Source organism: Elephantulus edwardii, unplaced genomic scaffold (assembly GCF_000299155.1).
Source record: "Elephantulus edwardii isolate Elephantulus edwardi_28Jun2011 unplaced genomic scaffold, EleEdw1.0 scaffold00041, whole genome shotgun sequence".
NCBI classification, from domain to species: Eukaryota; Metazoa; Chordata; class Mammalia; order Macroscelidea; family Macroscelididae; genus Elephantulus; species Elephantulus edwardii.
In genome coordinates this window covers 10,207,476-10,233,378 of record NW_006399791.1, presented here as the reverse complement: position 1 = coordinate 10,233,378, position 25,903 = coordinate 10,207,476, and the positions used below count along the sequence as shown (strand labels likewise).

The 25,903-nt window shown below is 45.1% G+C and overlaps 1 protein-coding gene across 4 annotated transcripts in view; it reads right to left on the bottom strand.

Moving 5' to 3' along the window:
- Positions 1-25,903, bottom strand: part of NTRK3 (neurotrophic tyrosine kinase, receptor, type 3) — a 620,856-nt gene that overhangs the window by 413,540 nt on the left and 181,413 nt on the right. For 3 of the 4 annotated variants that reach the window (XM_006885182.1, XM_006885181.1, XM_006885183.1), the window contains exons 5-11: positions 23,604-23,761; positions 22,509-22,651; positions 21,904-22,045; positions 21,149-21,445; positions 6,529-6,552; positions 5,157-5,218; positions 3,935-4,037 (exon numbers count right to left, since the gene is read on the bottom strand). In XM_006885182.1, the coding sequence (XP_006885244.1) occupies positions 3,935-4,037; positions 5,157-5,218; positions 6,529-6,552; positions 21,149-21,445; positions 21,904-22,045; positions 22,509-22,651; positions 23,604-23,761 (929 nt within the window). The remainder of the gene's footprint in view (positions 1-3,934; positions 4,038-5,156; positions 5,219-6,528; positions 6,553-21,148; positions 21,446-21,903; positions 22,046-22,508; positions 22,652-23,603; positions 23,762-25,903) is intronic. The other variant, XM_006885180.1, reaches the window with a different exon arrangement.

The window sequence follows — 25,903 nt, the reverse complement described above, 5'->3', positions numbered from 1 at the left end:
AACAATACAACAAACTCATGATGATGAGTGGTGGTGCATATGATGAAGAACCGATGGTACTGAGGGCAGAAGCCCAAGATACACTGAAGGCATTGAAAAACAAAACAAAAAACAAAACCAAAGCTCTATGAATTGCTAGGATATCAGTTAAGATGTTTCAATAAAATAATGCAATACCAAAAGCACTTACTTGTCTATGCCAACAAATTTGGAAAGCAGCAACCTGGCCAACCAATTAGAAGCAATCCATAGAAAGGAAACCCAATTAATGAAGAATTTATCAAATAATATCATTATTATCATAAGCAATTTTTCTAGAGATCATTTAAGAATGGTTACAGCTTAAAAATTCCATATGACCCAGCTATTCCACTACTTCGAACATACCCTGAGAATATGAGAACTGAGGCACAAACTGAGATTTGTACACCAATGTTCATAGCAGCATTACTCACCATTGCAAGAACATGGAAACAGCCAAATGTCCAACCACAAATGAATGGTTTAAGAAATTATGGTACATTCACATAATGGAATACTATGCAGCACGCAGGATCAATGATTTTGTAAATTATTACCTAACTTGGGAGGGACTGGAGAGCATTATGCTGAATGAACTAACTTAGTCACATAAAGATAAATATTGTATAAAACCATTGTAGTAGAATAAATATAAGGATCCAGGAGGGGTGGGAGAGGCTGGAAGCAGAGGGATGTAGATGTGCAGGGGGAAGGAAGGATTAATCAGTGGGTTGTACAATTTGATGGGTGGGAAGGTAAGGGAAATTGAAAGAATTTGTTCAAATTTGTATTTTAATTTTGTAAATAAACTAGTAGGGAGAAAAAAAAGAATGTTTGCAGCTATATATGGGTGAGGGAATGCTAGAAATTCAGGCCAGATTCAGAAGAGGATTTAAGACACCAGGATGTCAGAGAAATGTCAAATTACTGATAACACTATGAAGAAAGACAATTCCAGAACGTTTAATTGTGTGTTTATGTAGAACCTGTACATAGGCAAAAAAAAAACAAAAAAAAAAACAAAAAAAAAAAACGGTGATTTGAACAGAACAAGAGGATACTGTGTAATTTTAAGTCAGGAAAGGCAATTTTAAATCTCTATTACATATAAGAAGCTCTGGTGGCTTAGTAGTAAGGTACTACACTGCCAACCCAAAGGCAGGTGGTTCGAATCCACCAGCTGCTCCTCTGGAGAAAGACGGCTAGTCTCTTCTCACACCATTTAAAGCTGCTGAAAACCTTCTAGAGGGTCAGCTGTGTGTCTGTTCTAACTGGACAGCAAATAACAGCTCCAAAGTCACCACAGCATGTTGTGCTGATAACCAAAAGCCCACTGCAGCTCTGCAGTTCAAATCCACCAGCAGCTCCATGGAAGGAAGCAGAGGAGGCTCCTCTTGTTAATATTTGCAACTTTGGAATCCTGATGGAGCGTCATTATGAGATGGAGCCAAATCAACAGCACTAAGTTTAGAGACACACCTCAGGGTAAAGATTGGTGCTATGCTTCCAAGAAGTCACACCCTAGAAAATCCTATAGAGCAATTCTACACTTCCCATAGGAAGTCTTCAAGGGCTGGAATCACCTTAAATGTGACTCATATGTGCAACCTGAGGAGAATGCATATCATCTAAAGATGAGACCTGAATACAACTGAGCTTAAAGGAGACAGGAGAGACTCAAGCCTGATTCTAAGTAAAGTCAGTACTGGATACACCATTTTCATCTGTCTCTGACTTTTACTCTAGCTTCCTGAAGTTGATGGATTTTAGGAGGGATGGTATTTCACCTCTACCCCCATGAACATGCTCTTCTAGACCAACTAAGATCCGAGCAGGCAATTCAGCCTTGGAGAGGGGAGCAGAGTCTGGGAGAAGCGCTGAGGACAGCTGAGGGAGGCACTGCCCTCACTGCTGCCTAATCCATCGGACATGGGGACATGCTGTTCCAGAAAGTGGATGACAATTAATAGGAAAAATCTGCTCTCACAGCCCTGCCAAGTAAGTCTCAGGTTCTCAGCTGGCAGTGCACCTCCTTGAAGGGAGAGAGAGAGAGAGAATGTCTCATTCTCCTCTTTGCTCGAGACCCTGATGTTTTTTCATGGGGAAGGAGGAACGGCTAAGGTTTCCTGCATGGTAGGATAACTTTGCACAAGCAATAGTGCCAGCTTTCAATGCCAAGAACTCTATGACTGGTCTTAAGGTTGAAGGCATTGAGTGCTTGCCCAGCCCTCTGTGTTGGCTCAGTGGTCAGATCATCTTTTAAACCTCTGAAGCCCTGTCCAGCACATGGTTGAGTATCAGCAGATAAAAATATCTCCAAACAAGGTGCTCAAGAGTGGTCTGAACTTACTGAAGTCACCTAGCCTATTGGACATGTTGTAAGGAAGGACAGGTCCTTGGAGAGGGACATTATGCTTGGGAGGGTGGAGGGACAGGTAAGAGGGGAAGACCCTCTATGAGATGGATTAATTCAGTGACTGGGGTAATCGGGATGGGAGTGTCAGAGGCAGGGTGACTGGCACAAGATAGAGCAGAGTTTAGGGCTGTTGTACATAGGGTCGCTATGAGTCGCAGGCGACTCGACGGCACATAACAACATAACAAGCCTAGAGCTAGACTTCCATCTTCTCTTTATAAACTGCACATATAGTTCTCAGTTGAAATATTTCTTATGACCCTGGCTTGTCTTGATACTTTTTCAGATTAATCAAAACCAGAAAGAATGTTCACAGGAAGAAGGCTTCAGGGAAAAAAACCCAAACAATCCCTAAGGCTGTCCCCATATTTTCTGTCCTTCTATTCCTTTTTGGTATCACTTATATCTGTGTTCTAGGTTTTTAAGAGAGTCACAGAATCTTCTGATAAAATCAAAAGACATCATTTAGTCCAGTCCTTTCCTCTTCTTTCCCATGCACAATACTCATTTGTTCAGGGAATCATTATCCTAATGGATTTCATTCATATATTCTTATATTTGAGTCCCATGATCAAGACCCCCACCAGACACCAGACCATGTACAGAAGCCACAGGAATCCATCTTTTTAGACACCATAATCTCACAAGAAAACAACAAACTGAATATTGGCTCTGCAATCTGTCAAATTTCTCATCATTTCTACCCACCCTTCAACCCAATATACACCACGAATTGAAACCCCAACCACGAGTATATCTTAAATTCATGTTGCTAGTTTAAAACTGGTAATCTGACTCCTGTAAGCCATTTGGTCAGATCCATTGTAGGATTATGCAGATGGATAAAAACTCATCATGTTAACTCTTTTTTGGCCAGTCCCCTTACCCGAGCCCTGGCAGAGCACCACGCCAACTCCCACTGATAATGGGTTGAGTGTCGTGTGTCATGGAAGCTAGCCAGCAGATTTAGTAGTCACATTACTCTTGGCATCCCTTCTGGGACTCTATACACAACCGCGTGCTTTGATACCATCACACAGTAAACTTTTCAAATACTAGAGTCCAGCACCGTACATTTGGCCATTTTAATACCTTTCATCACAATTTCAAGGATTAGTGCAGATACAAGAGAAACCAAATTACTCAAACAAGTCACTTGACCCACCAACAATGAAAAGAAACACAAGTCTTCTGCATTTACCATCAAATCAAACATCATCCCAAAGTTAACCTCAGTGCAATTACTCCCACCAAGCAACACTGATCATCAAACATGGCAAACAGAGTAGCCTTCAGCTTGATTACCACTGATCCTCATACTGCCTTTACTCCATAAAACCAACAACTGCAGGTGCACACGGAACTCCCAAACAAACCCACCTGGGTCCTCTACCAGAGGCCTGCCTATCAGAACAGAAAGATAACACAGCATCTTATGACCACAACAAGCCACAGCTAGCCCCACAACATCTGTTTTGAAGAAAAATCCCACTTTACCTTTCATTCCAAATTTGGATCGTCGACCATACTTGTTGATCATGATGAAGAGAACCACTAACAGGACGCAAGCAAAGGCAGCGAGTCCAACTGCTATGGATACCTATCAAGAGCCAAAATACAGAGAGTGAGAAACAAGCATGGAAAACATGGGCACCATGCAGAGTCATGCATGTGTCAACTGAGAGCCTTCCTGTGGCAGAAGCAATCATGAAACTGTCCTCTCAGAATACCGATGCTGAAGAATCTTTAGAAGTAATTGGTGAGACCCTACAAACTTTGGTTTGTTGACTCCATGGTAGAATTCTCACCTTCTCTAAGGAAGACTTAGGTCTGATTCTCAGACGTCTGCACCTCATGAGGAGTTACCACCCCTGTGTCAGCAGAGATTAACATACCGAACAGATTTCAGCAGCTCCTCTAGCCTTAGAGAGACTAGAAAAAATGAGCTGGTGAGCTACTTTCAAAGACCAGCCAGTGACAGCCCTATGAATCACAAGAGTCTGCATGAACTCCATCTGACTTTAAGATGGCACAGACCAGACTAGTGTTCCATTGGGTATAATGTCACTTGGAGCTAAGGGCTGAAACTCCAGCAGCTAACAACCACGGCCAAAGCACATTTAAGAAAAAAAAGAACTCAACTTCAAGAGTGATTTCAATCTCTTTGGAGATGCAGAACAGCATCCTAGATGGGCTTGTCCCTTGTTGTTGTGTTACTGCCATCTTAATGAGCAGGCAATGTCTATGCCTTCACATAATACTCTTACCCAGGAGGTCTTGAGATCTAGACTCTTAACGCGAGCCCTTTGCTCTCCAGCCCAGAGCAACCTCAGATGCTGAGGGAGCAGTGGTGAGAGGTAGCTTTTAAACCCACCCAAGGAGATAGCCTGGGCCACAGGGACTCTGTAGAGGCTTGTACCCCCTAGCAGCCTTTGTGAATCAGGCCCAGTCAGGCTCCACAGAATGAAGATTTGGAAACCGCTCTCTTCCCAACCCTAGGGCTCTCTGCAGATCCTCAAAGACTTCCTCAAACAATGCTCTATTCTCAGTCAAACAAGGGAGGTTTAAGCTCCTTGAAAGGAGGGCATTCATCATCGCTTTCCCTTGCCATACATACTGTGGTTCCAAAGAAGACAGCACTTGGAAACGTTAGCTACCAAAATGAAGTCAGAAATGACACATGCGAATACATTCTCCTCTTGCTCAAGAAGGTACTCACCCCAAAAGTGTCTTCCTCTGGTTTGTGGGTCACAGTGATAGGAGGCGTGGGACTCACGTCAACTGGAAACCAAACACAGAGGAGGAGGCTGGTTAGCTACTAACCCTGCCAGATCCCTTCCTGCAACCCAAGCCCAATCCTGAAGCCAAGAGCCTATAGTCTGATCTCCCCTTGCTCTGCAAAAGACCATGTCTCTGTATGGCCATCCGGCTACTGCTGATGGCCAAGGGCAAGCACCAGAGTGAATAAAGGGTCTTCATGCTCATATTCTACCTTCACCCAAGAGGACAGAAAGGAACCTGAGGAACGTGAACCAGGAGCTACTGGACAGAAAAAAGGTTTGGGATCCAGGCCAGGGTCTGGATTCGGCAAATTCTACTGCTGGCAGCAGCTGTTGCTGACATTCAGACACTGCATCCGAGGCACTCCTTCTCCTAACCCTGGTTCTCCACACCTGCCCTCTTTCCCACTTTCCTCCATGGTGAGATTAAAGAGGCCTGAGCCATCAAGACACGTCCTGCACCATTCCTGACGCCAACGGCTTAACAGCAGATTCAAGTAACTAAGGGTACTTGACCCAGCAGAGCCTGGGAGGGGACCACGTAATAGTGTGCCCTCTAGCTAGACTCACTTCCTTGGCTAGAGATGCCCCAATTCAGGATTATCTAGGGTCATTCTGTGAGACCCTAAGTCCCCTAAGACTGAGAACAAATGAAAGAATTATTGATGCTATTTACATCCCTGCCAAATGGCTGGGTGTGCTCCGAAAAAGACTGGTCTACTATCTCAGGTCACGCCCTGGACCCAAATGGCAGAGATTCTCTCTGTGAAAAACAAATACCCATAGGTTTCCCACCACGCACCCAGGAAAAAGTTACAAATCCTTAGGATTATTTAATAATCACTCTTAAACTGATCCTCAGAACTCCCTTTTAAGAACTCTCTTTCAGGAAAGCTTGTAAATTACAGCACAACAGAAGGTGGGTCTAGTTCAAGATGAGAACCAGGCTCAAAGCAGAGGAGTTTCATGGGTTGCACATCCACTCTGCAAGAAAATGCTGTTCTGACCATCAAGGGAACAAAAGGGCACAGGACACCCACAGCCTCCCTATCCAATGCCTTCCAACCAGGCAGGGGCACCTCGCACAGCATCAGACCTTGCAGAACTCTCTGGGGAAAACTGAGGCACAGAGCCGTCCAACAGATGGGGACTTGAAAATGGGTCCATAGTTCAGTTCCTCTTACTGATGTTCCCAGCTATCATGGGGCTGGGGACAGCAGTCAACAAGGGCAGGGGCCGCTCTGCATTCAAGGGTCACAAAAATGTATCCCAGTACAATCCGTTTCAGAGCAAAAGGTAAAGCAGACTTACAAGGAACAAAGCTATCCGTGTTTTCTGGAAAATAAACAAACAAAGACAAAGAGATGATTAGCAAATGAAATAAAAATCAGAATAGCCACTTTGTATCTTCCTAATCGCTATGACCTCTCCCCTCACCATGGCTGCCTGTTACCGTGGTAACTAACAACTACTATCTTTGGCCCTAAGCTTCTCCTCCCTCAGCCTCTACCCTCCCTCCTTGGAGTGTGGTCCTCAGAGGAGGAGAAAGAATCAGAGATAAGGCCTCTGGTTTCTAGGGAAATGGCTCCCCTGGGAAATAGAAACCAATATAGTTTCATGATAAAAATGGGGAATTAAATTCCACCTCACTCTGTCATCCAAAGCCCTGCTTCCCTCAAATGGCTAGAACACCAGCCGGGTGGTACACAGACAGAGCCAAGAGGAATGCTGTGAGGGTGGGCTCCCCAGGTGGATGAGCTTCTGGAACTCTGCTGAAAACATCAGCTGTGATCTCAGGACAACATTTTCAAATCACCACATGCAGCAGGTCTCTGTGAGCTCCTCGGAAATTACCCTAGAATCTGCCCACGTCCCAGAGCAGTTACCCCTCCAAATAAGTTTCATTTGGCCTCTGACTTCTGCAAGTGGCTCACAGAATAATGAACACCATTCTTCATTGGACACTGATTATGCCCAGGGTCTGTGCTAAAGGTTACATATGGGTATAACACATAGGCTTTATGTGTGGGGTGCTGGTGGCAAAGTCTGCAGGAAGACATGCTATATCCTACAGACAGCATCTCTCCGGCAGTTCGAATATCGCAGCAGCTCCTCAGGAGAAAGATGGGCAATCTCTTCCCATGTAATTTACACTTTCAGAAACCCAATGGAGGGTCAGTTATGAGTTCTTTGTTTTTGTTTGATGTGGTTTCTTAGCCATAGACTTTATATTATCTGTTCTGTTATGTTATCTAATGTTGGGAACTGACACATAGCTAACTCTCCAGGTGCTTCTAACCCTGGTTCTCCACACCCATCAGGGACTTCCAGGGCCAGTAAACTGCACAGAAGACTGCCTATCTTTCTTCTGTGGAGCAGTTGGGGGGTTAGAACCACATGTTTTTTGGGTTGGCAGCGCAACTCCTTACCACTAAGCAACCAGGGTTCCCTTTTATATGATGCATATTCCTATAATTCTTATACCATCTGTACTGAGCTGGAGAGTATTTCTCCCCCCAATTCATGTTCTTTCTGGTCTTTCAGATTATTGCCTTATGTGGAAATAGGCTCACTGCAGACGTAATGAGCTACATCAATGTGAGCTCTACTAGATGAGGGTGGCTCTTAATCAGGGCTGGCAAAGAGAGAAGAGAAAACACAGAGACACAGAGGGAACATACATGGCCATACAAAGGCTAAAGAAGTCTTGCATTTTGCTGCCACAAGCTAAAGGACACCTTGGGGTTACCAGACCTGAATGAGGATTGGCCACTATTGCTCTAGAATTCAGAGGGACAATGGTTCTGCCAGCACTTTGATTTGGATTTCCAGTTTCCAGAACTATAAGAGAATAGAGTTCTGTTCTTTTAAGCCATTCAGTGTCTGGTACTTTGTCATGAAAACACTAGGAAACTACCGCATCCTACTAGGTAAATGACACTATCTCCACTTAACAGACAGCCACCAAGGCTTATACAAGTCAGTAACTAATTCAGTACCACTCAATGAGGAAGGCAGAGCACTGGATTCAAGCCAAACTTTAGCGTACAACTGAATCATCCAGATGACTGCAAACCTAGGCAAATACCATGACTTCTTGTCAATAAAAGGAATAAGGGCTTCCTGGAGAAAGGGATGGTTCTAGCTCTACCACAGAAAAAGAACAAAATTAACTTAGAAGATCCACTGCAACTGAGGAGAAAGGACTAGAAGATATAATGAGAACAAAGGAAAAAAATCCAAGCATCACCTTGAAGGGGTATCCAAAGGCCATATTTGGGATCATTTTGAGCCACTGAATAATGGCAACACAGGCATACCACAGAGATATTCTAAGTTCAGGTCTAGACAGACCATTGCAATTAACTGAGGATGGCAATAAAGCAAGTCATGGAAGCTCTGGTAGCATAGTGGTAAGAAACTGTGTTGCCAACCTGAAGGCACTTTGTTTGAATCCACCAGCGGCTCCATAGGAGAAAGATGGACAATATCCTCCTGTGTAATTTACTACCAGTAGAGGGTCAGCTCTGAAGTGCTTCCAACTTGATGACACATAACACCACCAACAACATACATTTTTCTGGTGCACATACCCTACACTGCAGTCTATCAAGTGTGCAACCACACTGTAGAAAAACGGGAAATATTGTGAGAATTACCGAAATATGGCACAGAGGCACAACATGAGCACATGCTCTTGGAAGAAAGGACACCAAATGACTTGTATGACACGGAGTTGCTGCAAACCTTTTATCAATAAAAATGTGAAATCCACAAAATGCAGTGAAGCAAAGAGCAACAAAACAAAGTATACCTGTAATGAATTATACCCCACAGAATAAAAATAGAGAAGTTACACAAAATAACAAAGGTCCACGCTAATGTAAACCAATAAACATGGAAGAAGGGAACACTCATTTTTAGTGGAATCTAGCTACCAATCATAGACAGGATGATAGAAAAACCACCACTTGGCAAACACTACAGTGAATAACTGCTGCAAGCAACAATCTCCAAAGGATGCAAAATGATGAGAAACCAAGTATTACATAGTTTAAAATACCATGCTTATTCATGACAAGGGGGTAAACAGTGCTTCTTTGCTGGGAAATCTGGCAGGCACAATCTTAACCAAATTATCAAAATTAGCATCCCAATCAGCAAATAGGAACATGACATGGATAGCTGTTTAAAAAGGGAAAGTGGAAAAAGAAGAAGGGAGTTAGAAGAAGACAGGAGGGAACCACCAGGGCAGTAGGGATTAGTGGATGGGGGAGGGGGAAATAGGCAAGGTGCAAGGGGGGAATTGATGAGATGGGGTGATAAAAGGTATTGCATAATGCTGTTGTGTACCACTGACCCAGAACTGACCCACAGCTGACTCTTCAGGGTTTTCAGAGGCAGCAAATCACAAGGGAAGAGACTGCCCATCCTTCTCCCAAGGGAGCAGCTGGTAGATTCAAACTACATGTGTTTGGGATCACAGTGCAGCTTTTTACTACTAAGCCACCAACAGTCAATTATTATATAAAACTCAATGCACATTAATAATTGTGTAAAACATAATTAATATGAACGATTGTTTAAAAAGCAAAAACTCAATTTTTAAAAACTAAGCATCACCAGATCCTTGATGAGATGGATTGATTCAGTGACTGGGGTAATGGGGGTAGGTGTGTCAGAGACAATAAGATTGGCACAGGATAGAGCAGGGTTTAGGGCTGTTGTACATAGGGTTGCTATGAGTTGCAGGCGACTCGATAGCGCATAATTACAAAAAAAAAAAAAAGAAGCATTACCAGGAATAAGATGTATCACCATTATGTATCTTTCTACCTCCTGATGTGCTGAAGTCATCTCTGATAACTCTTGCCAAATATGCATAATCTGAAAATAACCACAGACCTGAAATGTCTGATACAGAAGGTCAAGGACTACAGTCTTCAGTACGGATTGAAGCTCAACATCAAGAAGACAAAGACTGTCACCACTGGGCCAATTGGCAACACCATGGCAGATAGAGAAGAGATTAAGCTTCTTAACAAGGCATCTAGAAGAAAAGGCTGATAACCCAATTACAAAATGGCAAAGGAATGGGAAGAATTTTCACAGAGGAAGACATTCAGGTAGCCAAAAGACACATGAAGAAATGTTCAAAATCACCGGTAACAAGAGAGATGCAAATCAAAACCACAATCAGATACCATCTCACCCCAGTAGCAGAGGCAAAGTTTAGTAAGGCAACAAGCAATAAATGTTGGAGAGGATGTTGGTGGAATTGTCATACACTGTTGGTGGAACTGCAAAATGGTGTAACCACTCTGGAAGGCAGTTTGATGTTTCCTCAAAAAATTGAACATAGAAACTCCACATGACCCAGCTTTTCCACTACTAGGAATATAAGTCAAAGAAATTACAACTGAGACACAAATGGAGATTTGTACACCAATGTTCATAGCATTATTCACAACCACAAAAACATGGAAACAGTCTAAATGTCCAACCACAACCGAATGGGTTGAGAAACTGTGATATACTCACACAATGGAAAACTATGCAGCACTACTCAGGGTCAATGATTTTGAAAAATACTATGTTACATGGGAAAGACTGGAGAGTATAATGCTAAGTGGAATATTGCATAAGACCATTATTGGAAAAATAGAAGGATAACTAGTAAAACATAACAGGAACTCAAAGAGGGGAGGAGGGAGCAAAGGGATGAGGATAGATAGGGTTGAAACCACAGAGCTGCAGTTTGGTGGGTGAGGGGAGGCAGGGAAGCATATGGGAAGAATTCGGGCCAAAAGACAAGGTAATGATGGACAAGGTTCAATGGTGACTGATTTTACAAGACATAATATATGAGAATGATTGTATGAAACACAATGTAAATGAAGAATAGTATGAAATACAGTGTATATAAACTTTGTAAGCAAACCAATTTAAAAAATAATGTAATATAGAATGTATATATGAATGTATGAAACACAATGTATATGAATGAAATGTAATATAAAGGAATTATTATATGAAAACCAATAAAAATATTAAAAAATAAAAATACAAATTGCTCTGGGGTAAGCTACTGTCAGGGACCTCTCAAAAGTGCTAAAGAGCAATGCTGTCAGTCTAGTCTAGAGACAAAGGTATGCCTAATTCAGGCGTTGGTCTTCCCAATTACTTGATATGCATCAGGGAGCTAGATAATGACCAAAGATGATAGAACAAGAATTAATACCTTTGAGTTGTGGTGCTGGAGAAGAGTCTTGATCATGTCTTGTACTGCTAAGAGAACAAACATGTCTGTCTTGGAGAGGATGAAACCAGGCTGCTCCTTGAAGCAAGGATTTTGAAGTTCTTCTCACATATTTTGGGCATGTGGCCAGGAAGGACCAGTCCCTTGAGAAAGATACCATGCTTGAAAGGGTAGAGGGCAGTGCAAAAGAGGAAGACTCCAGATGAGATGGACTGACACAATAACTAAGGTAATGGAGGCAGGTGTGTCAGAGTCAGTGAGACTGGCTTAGAATAGGGCACGGTTCAGAGCTGTTGTACACAGGGTCATTATGAGTCACAGGCAATTTGATGGCACGTAACAACAACAATCATTAAAAAACCTCAAGGCAACTCAAACTCAAATTGAGAGATACTCTACAAAGTAACTCCAGAGTGTTCTTCACATGGAAAGAATGAGAATTCCAGAACACATAACTGTGCTAATACAGAATCTACACATGGACCAAAAAGCAGTCATTTGAACAGAACAGAAAAGTTACTGGAAGATTTAAAATCAGGGAAGGTGTGCAGCAGGCTTACATCCTTTGCCCATACCTCCCACTATGTATGCTGAGCAAGTCATTCAAGAAGCTATATAATATATAATTCAAGACGCTAGACTACAGGAAAAAGAAAACAGCATCAGGATTGGAAGAAGATTCATAAACAACCTGCAATACACAGATAACATTACTGCCTCACTGAAAAATGAAGACTTCAAGTGCACTTAATTATGAAGATCAAAGACTACAGCCTTCAGTATGCATTATACTTCATTACAAAAAAGCAAAATTCCTCACAACTGGACCAAGACACAATATCATGATGAAGAGACAAGGCCAAATTTGTCAAGGGTTTTATTTTACATGGACCCACTTGGAGGCTGCAGTCAAGACATCAAAGGACACACAGCACGGGGCAGATATGCCGTGAAGGACTTCTTTAAATCACTGAAGAGCAAGATATCACTTTGAGGCCTAACGTTCAACTGAGCCAAGTCATAGTCTCAATCACCACCTACACATGTGAAAGCTGGCCAAGGAACAAGGAAGCTGGAAGAAGAATCGATGCCTTTGAGCTGTGGTGCTGCTTTAGAATATCAAGCACATCACAGACTGCCCAAAGAACAAGCAGATCTGTCTTAGAAGAATAATAGCAGAATGCTCCTTAGAAGAAAGGTCCTTAGAGAGACTCCTCCCATACTCCAGGCAGAGATTTCTGGAAGAGGTTATGTCCGTGAAAAAGATGAAGATTCTCAGCAAGAGGGACCAATGCTGTTTCTTGCAACAAAGGGCATGAACACAGCCATGACTTTGGGGAGGGCACAGAACTGCGCAGTGTTTCATTCTGCTGTAAACAGGGTCACTATGACAGTTGACACCTAACAACACAACCACAACATTCTCCAAAAGTGCCAAAGTCATAAAAGATACAGAAGGGCACAAAGAATTGTGTCTGCAGTAAAGGAAAGGAAGGTAACTTGGTAACTAAATGCAGTGTATGACCCCACAGCGGATCCTCGAGGAGCAGGTCAGGGGGACATTTGATCAAAGAACAAAAGTAAGGTCTGCAGATGAGAGAAGAGTGTAGCAGTGTTAATGGCCTGGCTGGGGTAACTGTCCTGCACCTGTGGAAGGTGTTAGTGGTGAAGGGTATAAGGATGTTCTTTGTACTCTTGTCTAACAGTCTCTGGTATTATACTATCCAAAATGTAAAGCTAAAGATCTGTAAGAGTTTAATAAATCATTGTTGCTTTCACCACCAGAGTCTCTGATCTTGCAGGTCTGGGGCAAGCCTTAATGCTTAGACTTTGGAGTAAATGCCCAGAGGATGCTATGTTGCGGGTCCAGGGACCACACTTTGGCAACCACCAAACTCTGAGGGCCTAGTGGTAGGAAGTTGCACCGCAGTCCCAGCATGCAGTTTTAATCCATCAGCTGCTCTGCAGGAGAAAAATAGGCAATCTCCATCCGTGTGATTTATAGCCTCTGAAAACCTGCTAGAGGGTCAGCTGTGATGGTCAACTCGATGGTACACAACAACAACATGCTGTACTACAAGGGGCCCTGGTGCTGTGGTATGTGTAAAGCTGCAAACTAAAAGGTCAGTAGGGCAAATCCCTACCAGTTGCTCTGCAGGAGACGAGAAGAGCAAACTCAGAAGCACAATGGAGGGTCTTCATGAGTCAGAATTAACTAGGTGGCAGTGGACTTAGGTTTTGGTCTCACTTTATACCTCCTCCTAGGATCAAACTAATATCCTGAAGAATAAGAACAATTCCCTCCTTAATTTATGCATTCACAAGATTCTCGTCTCTGCCAAGTCTTTGGCTTTGCCCTCTAAGCCACTGTCATCACAGCTCTGTCAGCAATGGCCCAGCACACAGTCTTCTCTAACTAACCTGTAAGGAAAAATGATGCTGACTTAAGAGACCACTTCCACAGAGAGAATCCCATCAGGAAAGAAGCGAGTATCTTATCTACAGTAAATGCACCTCGCTTGCCTTGTGTCTGGGGACAGTGGTAGAACTTTCTCCATATTCCTGAGCATGCCCTTCATGCCACCACCTTCTTTCAAATTGCAGGTGATTGCATGCCTGATTTAGGGTGAGGGGCACAGAGCAGGAGACTCTGGCCTTGGCCTCAAAGCCCGAGACCAGAGAGGTAACACGTTAACTCTAGGTTTACCCTGATTTGCATATTTAACATAAAATTCATTGTCATCAAGTCAGAACCAACATAGCTGACTCTCCAGTGGGTTTGCTGAGGCTGTAAATAACAGGGGAGGGGATGGCCCACCCTTGTCCCTTAGAGCTGCTGGTGGATTTGAATCCCCAAGAGAACACAACTTTGGGTGAGCAATGCAGCTCCCTGCTGATGACCCCACCAGAGCTCCTTATTTCTCACGAGGCTCACACTTACTTACTACTCTAGAGCATCCTATGTCATCAAATCATAAGGCTCCCACTTATTAGAAAGCATCCTTATATCATCCAAATGGTGTTGGTGAGTCTACTGGATCCTGGAATCTCTTAATTAGCCCATGCTTAACTAGTTTGCAGTTCCTGGGAACGTTTACAAGGGAGTCTTGGAACATGAAGGCACCTCTATAACCTTCTGACAGGGGAGAGGCTGAGACCATCACACCGACCAGGTGTCCAGAAGTGGTCCTCACCTCGACCCCCCACTGGCTGGTGAGGAGGATGGCCAGATCAATATGCCAAGCAGCTATGATGGGACAATAAACTGTCTTTTTTACAGTGAATATAATGGACATGTCTCCAATAGTCCCAGACACAAAACTCCTCAGGAAAAGGCCTATAGGAAGAGCCAATGAGGTCCAGGATGGAGAATGGAGACATCAATTTGTGCTCAGAGGAGAAGAAAGAAGTGATGACCAAAAGAGAAGCCCTGGCTTTGGATGCATGAGAGAGGAAGGAGATGGTGCTAGACAGTCTTATACAGGGCCTTATTTCATTCTCACCACACCAAGCTTACCATTATGTAAGGAACTGCACTGCCAACCAAAGGCATGCAGTTCAAATCCACCAGCTGTTCCACAGTAGAAAGATGGGCAATTCCCACCAATATGATTAAACTTCCTCTGAAAATTCACTGGAGGGTCAGCCGTGGGTTGGTTCTGACTCTATAGTACACATCAACAGCATCATCTGGGAAGAAATTAAATGGCTATCCTCCTTTCTCCAGCGGCCCCTTATGGGATAGTCAATATGGAGTTGTGCCGCCAACCCAAAACCTGTGCCTTTCTGCTGGTTCAAATCCATCAGCAGCTCTGCGGCAGATGGTCCATTTCCCATGCAATTGACAGCCTTGGGAACCCACTGGGAGTTAGTTGTGAGTCTATTCCAACTGAAGGCAGTGAGATGATTCTTTACAACATTCTCCTTCCAAGCTCAGCCCCAGCAGATAAGGCACACTGTAGACTCAAATATCAAGCTGTCAGGGGAAGAAGCCATCCTGAGGAGGTCAAGGGTGTTGACCAGTGGCTTCTCCCCTTTTTATGTATTTATCTAGGTACCCAGGCCCATGAGGGAAATCTGATATCTGCTGTCACAGAAACCATAATGTAAGCCCTTCTGAACCAAGTAAAAACAGAGACTTCAAAAAACATGGCAGCTCATTAATTCCTAAATATTTTGTCAGGTGTGCTCAGCTCTGTGCTGTCTGCGCACACTCAGGTACATGCACACACACACACACGCACCTGGGCAACCATCCCCATTCTCCCTTCATCAGGCCACCACTGAAGGATTCTCCACCTGCTCTGGGCTCTGGGGCTGCCACTTCCCATCCTGACAGGATTCTCAGCTCTTCCTTGTCACTCCCTCACATTCACTCTGCTCCCTAACTCCTCACAGCTCTCATTCCCACCCCTACAGACCTGTCAGCCCTGCGACACCCGAGAGGATCTGCTTCAGGCTTCTAGACAAGGTCTTCCCACCAGTGTTCTCAGGGAATGCAGGTCCTAAGGTTAGTCCCAGGCTAAAGGTGGGAGCGCCCCTCTGGAAACGCAGGAGCAAACACCAGCTCACAGCCATCCATATATGTATGGTTCAATATGAAAATGTTTAGCCATTGTACATAATATTATTTTTTCATACTGATTTATTTACAAAGTTCAAATAGTGTTTTTCATACCAGATTTTTCCCATTTCCTTCACCATCTCCCTATCAAACTGTGCAACCTTATGATTACAAAGGTGCACCTAATCCAGGCCATGGCATTTTCAATTATCTGTTATTCTTCAGAGAGTTGGACAATGACTAAGGATGACAGAAGAATAGATGCCTTCGACTTGTGGTGCTGGGGAAGAGTCCTGAACAAACCATGGACTGCCAAGAAAACAAATAGGTCTACCTTGGAGAGGGTGAAACCAAGTCTCTCCTTGGAGGCTAGGATTTTGACGTTCCATCTCACTTACTTTGGGCATGTAGCCAGGAGAGATCGGTCCTTGGAGAAGGACATCATTCTTGGAAGGGTAGACAGACAGCACAGTAGGGGGAGACCTCGGATGTGATGGATTGATACAGTAACTAGGGCAATGGGAGTTGGTTGGTGTGTTAGAATTATTGAGACTGGCTCAGGACAGGACAGAGTTCAGAGCTGCTGTACACAGGGTCACAATGCATTGCAGGCAACTCAACCAATAACATTCTAAGACAGGTTTGGAAGCAGGAGTGGCATCCATGTCCTAAACATGCCTCTGGAAACTCTATGAACTTTGATAAATGTCAATGGTAGTAGAGGCGCTTCAGGCCTTTTGTTCATAGGGCCGCTACGCTCCACTTGAAGGCAATCAACAACAACATGACTAACAAACCACTACCCCTTTGCCCATCCTCACCCCCTCTACTCCCACCTTCCCTCCCACTTTGAAAAAATACCCCTGACTCATGAAGCCTGTGTTTGTAGAATGTAGTCTGAAGAGGGTCATTCTATTTAAATCTTCCCACTGGTTCTTGGGTCCATGAACTGCCAGGAAGGGAGAGCCACGCCACAGGTTCCTGTTCTTCCCCGAAACACAGAGACCCTTCAGTTGCCCTCCTGTATGCATAAAAAATTAACTAGAGCTGTCACAAACACACACACACACACACACACACACACACACAGAGCAACCAGTATTATGATACAAAATGTGTATCAAACTGTTGAATGAAAAACTAATTTGCACTGTAGACTTTCAATGAAACCAAAATAATTCTTTTTCCAAAGAAACAAGTACCAAAAAATCCAGTTTCCTTGCTTGCCAAGCACTACTGCATGGATTTACATGGATTAGCTTATTTAACCCTGTGAGGTTCAGGCTGAGGGCTAAATCATCTGCTGAGTCTTAGGGCTGAAAAGTAACAATTCTTATACACTGTGAGTAGAGGGGGTTGTGAGAGGAATCAGCCCTGCTTCCTCTGCCTGTGCCTCTGTGTTGGCAGTGTTTCCTGGCACGCTGGTCCCACCACCACTGCCCGAGGGGCACTGCCTGAGGAGCACTGGTGGTCAAGGGGTGGAACTCTCACCGTGACACTGGGGGACTTTAGTTGGGTCCCTGTAGAAGCACCTGTTAGTGAAGGTATGAATGATGCTGTGGTGCTGACCTGATGCTAAACAGATTTCAACAGCGATTGCGGACTAAATTGGACGAGCAAGAAAGGCCTGGCAATCTACTTTTGAAAATCAGCCAACAAATGCCCATTGTATCAAATCATAGGGTGGACATGAAGATAGGGTCAACGTGATGGCCTGTAACAGCAACTACCTGAAGACTATCTTAACCAAAGGGTGACTACTTTTTCTAAACTCCTAAACTCATCTCTCTCCACTGAAAGAATAGTAATTATAACCAACACCTGTTAAATCTTCCTCCCATCAAGGAAGAGTATTAGACACCTGGTGTCCATTCATCCATTTAATCTTCATGGTAACTGTCTGAAGTGCTATGGCCACTATTCCCATCTCCCAGATGGATATACAGAAGAATAGAGCAGTGAATGTCCTTCAGTGAATGCCACGTGCAAAGCCCCTTTCTGCATCTGATATCAGAGCCCTTGCTCTTAACCTCTATGCTTTGTTTTCTGGGAGTGTAGGAAGGTATACACAGATGTCTCCAGGCTCCCAGCAAACAAGAAAAACAGGTGTCCTCACACTGACTCTGTGTCCAGAGTTTAGCAAGCATGAGGCTAAGTTTAGAGGGTTTATGGTATATCCCTGTCCTGTTGCCCAAAATAATGTACTCTCATGAACACTCAGGTATGTTATTACTCAACATTAGCCCATCTTTTCCCTGTCACTGCCTTTTCATCATCATTGATTCTTTCATATTAAAAAAAAAAATAAAAAGAAAAAAACAAAAAACCCCACCCCAAACCATAAAGTTCACAGGCCTCAGGTCAGAGCTGACTCACAGTGCCCTCTAAGAACACTCTAGGAACTACTACTTCACCAAACCTACTCCTCTAAAAACAGGTGTAAATATTAGCCCCAGCATCATTACAATTCCACTTGGGAATGAGTTTTCTGTGTTGTATCAATCAGATGGTCTCAGTTCTTTAACAAAGAGTTCATAAAACAAGCTAACCTTCACATGGGGGCCACCGAGCATAGTTTAAATGAGACTGAGGACGTGACCTGCAACTCTTTTGTGACCTGATCCTCCCTTTCTGCCTCCCTATTCCTGGAGCTGGAATCCATCCAAATGCCAAGATTCTTGGTCATAAACTTGAGCAAGTAGCTAAGACAGCTGGCAGGTTTGTCAGACATAAAGTGCTGGGCTCCATCCCTGAATTTCTGACTCAATAGGGCTGGAGTTACTAAGAGGAAGGTTGAAAGTTCAAATCTACACAGAAGTGCCTTGGGGGAAAGGCCTGATGACCAAGGAGGATAGAAGGAGAATTGATGCCTTTGAGCTGTGGTGCTGGAGGAGTATTGAGAATACCATGGACTGCTAGGAAAACAAACAGGATTGTCCTGGAAAGAGTTAAACCGGGTGGGTCCTTGGAGGCAAGGATTCTGAGGCTCCGTCTAACATACTTTGGACATGTTGTGAGGAGAGACCGGTCCTTGGAGAAGGACATCATGCTTGGGAGGATGGAGGGACAGCACAGGAGGGGAAGGCCCTCTATGAGGTGGATTGATTCAGTGACTGGGGTAATCGGGATGGGAGTGTCAGAGACAGTGCGATTGGCACAGGACAGAGCAGAGTTTAGGGCTATTGTACATAGGGTTGTTATGAGCTGCAAGCGACTCGACGACACATAACAACAAGTATCAACCATTGAAAACCCTTTGGAGCACAGTTTACCTCTGTAGCAGATGGTTTGCCAGTCACAGCTGACTCAAAGGTCTGGATAGGACTGGAGAATGAATTTAACAAAGTGTCATGTGATGCCGATGCTTGCTGGCTCGAGGAGTACCCACCTAAGGAGAACTGACAATCAACTAGGCAGGAACAGGTGTACAGGGACCATGAAAACAAACTTATTTGTTTCATGACAGAGATGGTGCCTACATGGCTGGGGGAATGCAGAGAACAGCTTCTCTCCCAAAAGGGGAGAGGCAAGGGAGAGGCCAGGTCCACCATACAACTCTACCCTTCCAGCTGTCTCAGGACACCTTCTGAAGAGAAGGAAGTCAGAGTGGCTTACCCTCCCTCCTGAATATTCTATGGCTCCCTGTTATCTCAGATCCCAGGAGCCTCCCTCTGAAAGCAGAAGCATTGTTGTGACCGTCCTGTTCCTCACATGTTATAGAATATACACCTTATTCTCTGAAAACAGACCTCTTCCTCTAGTCCACAGATGGTGACAGGTAGGATAAAAGGCCACCTGAGCCCTTATGTCAACAGACCTGTCTTGACATTGTGTGACCCTTAGAGCAAAGTGTTGCTGTATCTACAAGTTACAGAGCACTCAGAGAGAACCACAGAGATTAACTTCCTAGAGAGCAATGGCCTGGCCCGTGATAAAACCGTCCTGAGGCGGTGATGCAGGGACCGTGTGACCACAGGAGAGCCCCAGGATCTCAAACACCCACAGGGCCACACCTTCGCCTAAGAGCTGGCTGTTGACACCCTGGGTCGCAGGGACAAGAGTTAGCTCCCCTCCTGGCAGCCTCACGTCTCACTCCTGGCAGGGGAGCTTCCGCCAGCCCCCCTCAACACCCTGTTATGTGCAGGCTGTGACATCACCTTCATGCCGGCAGGCACTGCGGAACACTAGCTCTCGCAGCCTTTACACGTCCATCTCAGCAGACTCTTGATTTCTAAGGACTGAAGGTCAAGTGAGCATCTAGTCTACTTGCCAGAAAGCACCAAGGTTATTAAAGATACACAGTTTCATGAAGAGAAACTTACCAATTGCAGAACCCACTATGAAATAATGCAAGTGTTCTTTGTAGGTTTGAGCTTCCTACTACTGCGAAGTATTTGGGGGCATTCTGGCTCAGAGACAGCTAGAATCACATCTCAGATAATCAAACAAAGGTCTTCAACCGTTTCAATTGCTGCTGCCCCTGATCCCTGTAGCAGCAATGCCAGCCCTGGTTGACAGCATGAGGACCCCTCTCCCCACCACTGTTGCATGAGGAAAAGGGTAAGGAACCGCTCTCCTAGAGGTCCAATGTCTAAGGCAGCATAGCCACTAGCACAGATAAGGAGGCTGAGTTTACACTGCTACACCTCTATTTAATCTATAGTTTATAGAACTTAACTTACTTATTACAGATTTACTGAAGAGACACAGACTCCTATGAGAAAAGTGTAATTGTGTCCATCTCACAGATAACAGAATAGAGACTCAAAAAACGTAAACTCTGAGCCGGGGACTCCCAACAAGAAAAGATTTGGGTCAATATTCTCCACTAGTATTATTCAACTACTAAATCACTGCTTTCTCAGCCACCACACAATGTGACTACAGGGTGGACTTCTGAGGGACCTTGGCTTTCAACATAACAGTGATTGGAAACCAGACTTTATCCTAAGGCACAGAGCATGTCAATGGTTCTGGGCATGTGCCAGTGTGTGTCTGGATACTCGTGAGAGCAGTATTCCTGCTGACAGGGCTTCTTCCCCCACCAAGGGGCCCAACCCCAACCTGGGCGAGTTCCGCTGATCCCGAGCTGGCCACAGCACCCTCACCTGGAAAGGGCTCCTTGAGGAAGTGGCCATTGATGGTCTGGTTGGCTGTGCCCAGCGGGTTTTTGGCAATGAGGGTGTAGTTGCCATTGTTGTAGTGGGTGGGCTTGTTGAAGAGCAGGCAGCCCTCGGAGACCTCACCCTCCTGGTAGTACTCCACATGGATGATCTTGGACTCGCGCAGAGGCTGCCCGTTGTGCAGCCAGTGCAGTGTGGGCGGCGGGTTGCCACGCACCACAAACTCGATGCAGTGCTCCAGGCGCAGCTCGGGCTCCTCCAGGCTCACCACGCGCGGTGGGTCTATGAGAGAGGCAGGCTGAGGCCGGGATGCTCCAAGACTCTGGGACAGTCTGCTGGGAACAGTTCCTCCCATCCCAGCTAGTAAGGGGCCTAAGGGAAGCAGGGCATCCCCTCCACCAGCCCAGCAAAGGGAACGAGATACCCTCATGCTAACTTTTAGGATCTACTTTGGCAAGAGAGTTCCCTCTTAGGACCTTTAGAGACTTAACAGAGGGGCCCCTTGGGAGTGTTCTGAGTTGGAGTGGAGTCAGGAAATCTCTGATACCCACTGAGGTTACTCTCCACTGTAACAGGCCCTTGGGAGTTATTACTTGGGGAATACAGGTTGGCCTCTGCCCCTCTTGTGGCCAAGCCCACTCCTCTAGTTAGTTCGTGGAACCTACAGCCTCTATCCCCCTCTGCACTCTCCTGCCTCAGTGTCCCGTGCTGCACATGCCTCGCTGGTGGAGGTCACTTACAGTAGACAGTGAGGGCGACGCTGGCATTGCTCATGCCCACCACGTTCTCTGCGATGCAAGTCAGGGTGAAGCCGTTGTCCTCACTTGTCACATTGACCAGTGTCAGGTTGATGGCGTGCACGTTGGTCCAGTTCAGATTTGTCTGGACGCCCCAACAGAAAAGCAACACTTAAACCAACCAGCTTTATAAAAGTGGCTAACTCCACCTAACCCCCAACATGTTGACCAAACCAAAAGAAAGCTGAGTGGAAGATGCAGGGCTTTCTAGCAGTCACACAAGTTTAACATGTCATCAACAGGATACCAACTAAATGCCTGGGTCTTTGTAGTCAATGTCTCTGGTAGTCTTCACATTAATGCTATCAGGTGAATGCTAGTTATGCCCATTTTGCAAGTGGATAAGTTAAGGTACAGAGACAATAAAACAGTATGTAGAAGGTCAAGATAGCTGGAGCTTAAGTCTCTTTCTGTATCTTTAGAATCACAAATTTTCCCCTTCTCCCTTTTTCTCTTACTTCTTAATTCTGTTTATGTTTAGCTCATAAAAGCTATGAGATAACAGCTCCCCTGGTCTCCCAGATGGGGCTGGAGCCTCAGATGCCTACCTGGTGGGTGTTGATGGACTGCAGCCCAGTGACAGTCCAGTCCACATCAGGCAGAGGTGACCCAGAGCCATTGCAAGTGATGACGGCATTGTCACCCTCTCGGACAGTCAGGTTGACGTGACTGACGCTGATCTCAGGAAGGTCTAAGGGAAGGAGGATGAGGAGGGTGAACAGACAAGTGCAGGCCTGTGGCCCAAAGGAGGGTCTATCCCTGGGCCGATGGAGGCGCTTGTCGCCACATCCAAGAACCAGTCCAGCTCATCCCATGAGGGGCTTCCAGAGGCCCTGAAGCCTCAGAAAGTTCATTTCACCACCACCACAGGAGATGTCAAGGCCCGGATTTAATGTTCATGCAGTTGAGCTCTCTTATGTCACTGGGTGGGCACACAGTTCCAGCCACTAAACCAAATAGCATCATGCACTTGGGGCCCTGGGTTGCAAAAACTGCTGCACTTCAGACTTGCATGTTGGAAATTTAGATTTCCAGAATGCAACCCTAGAGATCTGGGGATAAGAAGTCGGGCCTATGAGTCAGCATCTTGTGTTGTTGTTGCCACCTGATGGTGAGTCAGAACTGACTCATAGCTGACCCTCTAAGGGGTTCCCAAGGCTGTAAAAGTCACAGGAGGAGACTGGCCATCTTCCTTCCCCAAAACAGCTGGCAGATTCGAAGCCCCTGCCTTTGGAGTGACAGCACAACTCCTTACCAGTAAGTTACCAGCGCTCCCTGCTAAGCACCTTAGATACTGCTAAGATAGGAACATAGAAACTGTATTTGGCCAATCCCTTCCTTTAGGTTGGAAGAAGGCCTGCTGGTTAAGCATTTTTCTGCTAATGGAAAGGTCGGCAGTTCCAAACCACCAGCAGTTCCACAGAAGAAAAGGCTCAGTGATTTGTCCCCATGAAGATAAAGCCCTCCCCAGGCTTTCTTGTACCCTGTGACACGGGGTCACTGAAGGAGCACGCCTAGCTCCATCTGCAGTCTTGGAATCACCCTTCCTATGGCTGCTCTCAGAAGGACCGACATGGTCAAGCGACCAAAGGCGGGCTAGGTGTGCACCCAGCTGCAGACCCCAAGGCTGGAGGGACACTCACCACACTGGCTGATGTTCATGCGGAACAGGGGCAGCTGAGAGCCGTCGGCATTGATGCAGTACAGGTTCTGGCTGTTGAGCTTGGCCTCCCCCTGCTCCTGCCACAGCTGCATCCAGCGGATGTCACAGCTGCAGTTGAAGAAGTTCTGCTCTAGTCTCCTGTGGATGGGAACAGAGGGAAGGGGACCCTGAAGTGGAGGGGCCAGCTCCCCTCAAAGGCAGCCAGGTGAGGAAGCCTCCACCACCTCATCAGGATTAGAACAGAAAAGTATAGCAAGATCTTGCAAGGGAAATAAAACATACTTCTAAGTCTATGCTGTCATTTAATTTTTAAATAATTAAGTTAAAATTTTAGGGGGGAAAAGTCACCCTGCTTAACCTATCCTTTTTAAAAATTAGATTTGAGCTTATTCTTCTCAAATTCCCATCTCTTCTGAGAATTAAAGCCAGGGCCCTACATGATTTGTGCAAACCCCATCACTGCACACCTTCATTTCCTGCCTCACCCTTCAACTCCTGTTCAGTAACTCACCTCCTCCCTGTCTGTCAAGTTCACCAGCATGGTCTGTGCACACTCCCACCCCAGGGCCTTTGCATTTGCTGCTATCCTCTCTGACTATCGTGATTGTAATTAATATATGCAGGACTGGAGCTTTCACTTCACTACGGGATCATGCCACCTTCTCTGCCAATCCTCTGTGAAAAGCTGTCCCTCCTGTCCTAATAATGCCCAGTCCCTCACCTCATTGTATGCTTCTGTGCTGCGTAATGCTGGCATTACAACAAATGCTGATTTGCTTGTTCAATTAGGACCCATTCTCCAAACAGACAAAAAGCTCTATGGTGGTGAGACACAGCACCCATATGATGGCAGCCACATCCCCAGCATCTACCTGGTACATAAATACTGGTTGGAGGTGATAATGAATGAGTAAATGAGTGACTCTCCCTGAGGCTGATTAGTCAGGCCCCTCATTTGCTCAAAAGACATGCAGGAATCGTTTTCATTCCTTCATGAATTCAACAAATCCTTCATAAGTACCTACTCTATCTCAGGCCCTGGGCTAAGAACTGTTGATAAGGAGGAAATAAAACAGCTTCTGTTCTAAAGAAGGCAGCTCTGATGCGATGGCCTGCGGGCACTTGTGCTGCTAACCCAAGAGCCACTCCTTTCCAGTAGTTTGGATCCACCAGTAACTCCACAGGGAAAGGGAAACAATCTCTTCTGTGCAATTTACAGCCTTGGAAGCCTGCAGTCAGTCATGAGTTGGTTCTCACTCAACAGCAATGAGAGAGATTCTCAAGGAGAAGCCAGCTTAATAACAGGATATGCCCAGTGTAAGCCCCGCCTTCTCCAGTGACTCTCCTTGTGACTTGGAGCAAGTCCCCATGCCTCTCACAGGATTTGCACCTGAAGGACAGGATGGGAGTATTCACCAATCTCAAGCTCTTAAAGGTAATGACAGGCAAGGTCCAACAGTGGTTAATTTTTAAAAACATAATGCATGCTAAAAGGAGGAACCAAGAAATCAAACAGCTGAACAGAAAATCTCAAAAGGCAGCTTGGGATGATTAAGCAAGATACTTTAATGAAATGTGCAGAGAGCTGGAGTCAGAAAATCAAAAGGGCCAGAGTCGCTCAGCGTTTCTTAAGCTGAAGGAGCTGAAAAACAAATTCAAGCCACAGGTGGCAATACTTAAGGACACTTTGGGTAGAATGTTAAATGATCCAAGAAGTATCAAGAGAAGATGGAAGGAGTCACAGAATCACTGTATCAGAAGGAATTGGCTGACACAGAAGAATTTAATGAAATAACATGAGCAACAGCCTATGATGATGAAGGAGGAAGTTCAAATTGCTCTGAAGGAATTGGCAAAAAAAACAAGGCTCCAGGAGTTGACGGCATACCAATTGACATATTTCAACGAACAGACACTGCCCTGGATGTACTAAGTTGTGCCAAGAAATCTGGAGGACAGCCAGCTGGCCGACTGACTGGAAAAGATCGATATTTGTTCCCATTCCAAAGAAAGGTGACCCAACAGAGTGTGGGAATTATTGAACATTTTTTTGTTCCCATTCCAAAGAAAGGTGACCCAACAGAGTGTGGGAATTATTGAACAATATCATTAATATCAGATGCAAACAAGATTCCGCTGAAAATTACCCAAAAACGTTTGGAGCAAATATGTCAACAGAGAACTGCCAGATGTGCCGGCTGGATTTAGAAGAGGTCGTGTTACTAGGGATATTATAGCTAATGTTAGATGGATCTTGGCAGAAAGCAAAGAATACCAGAA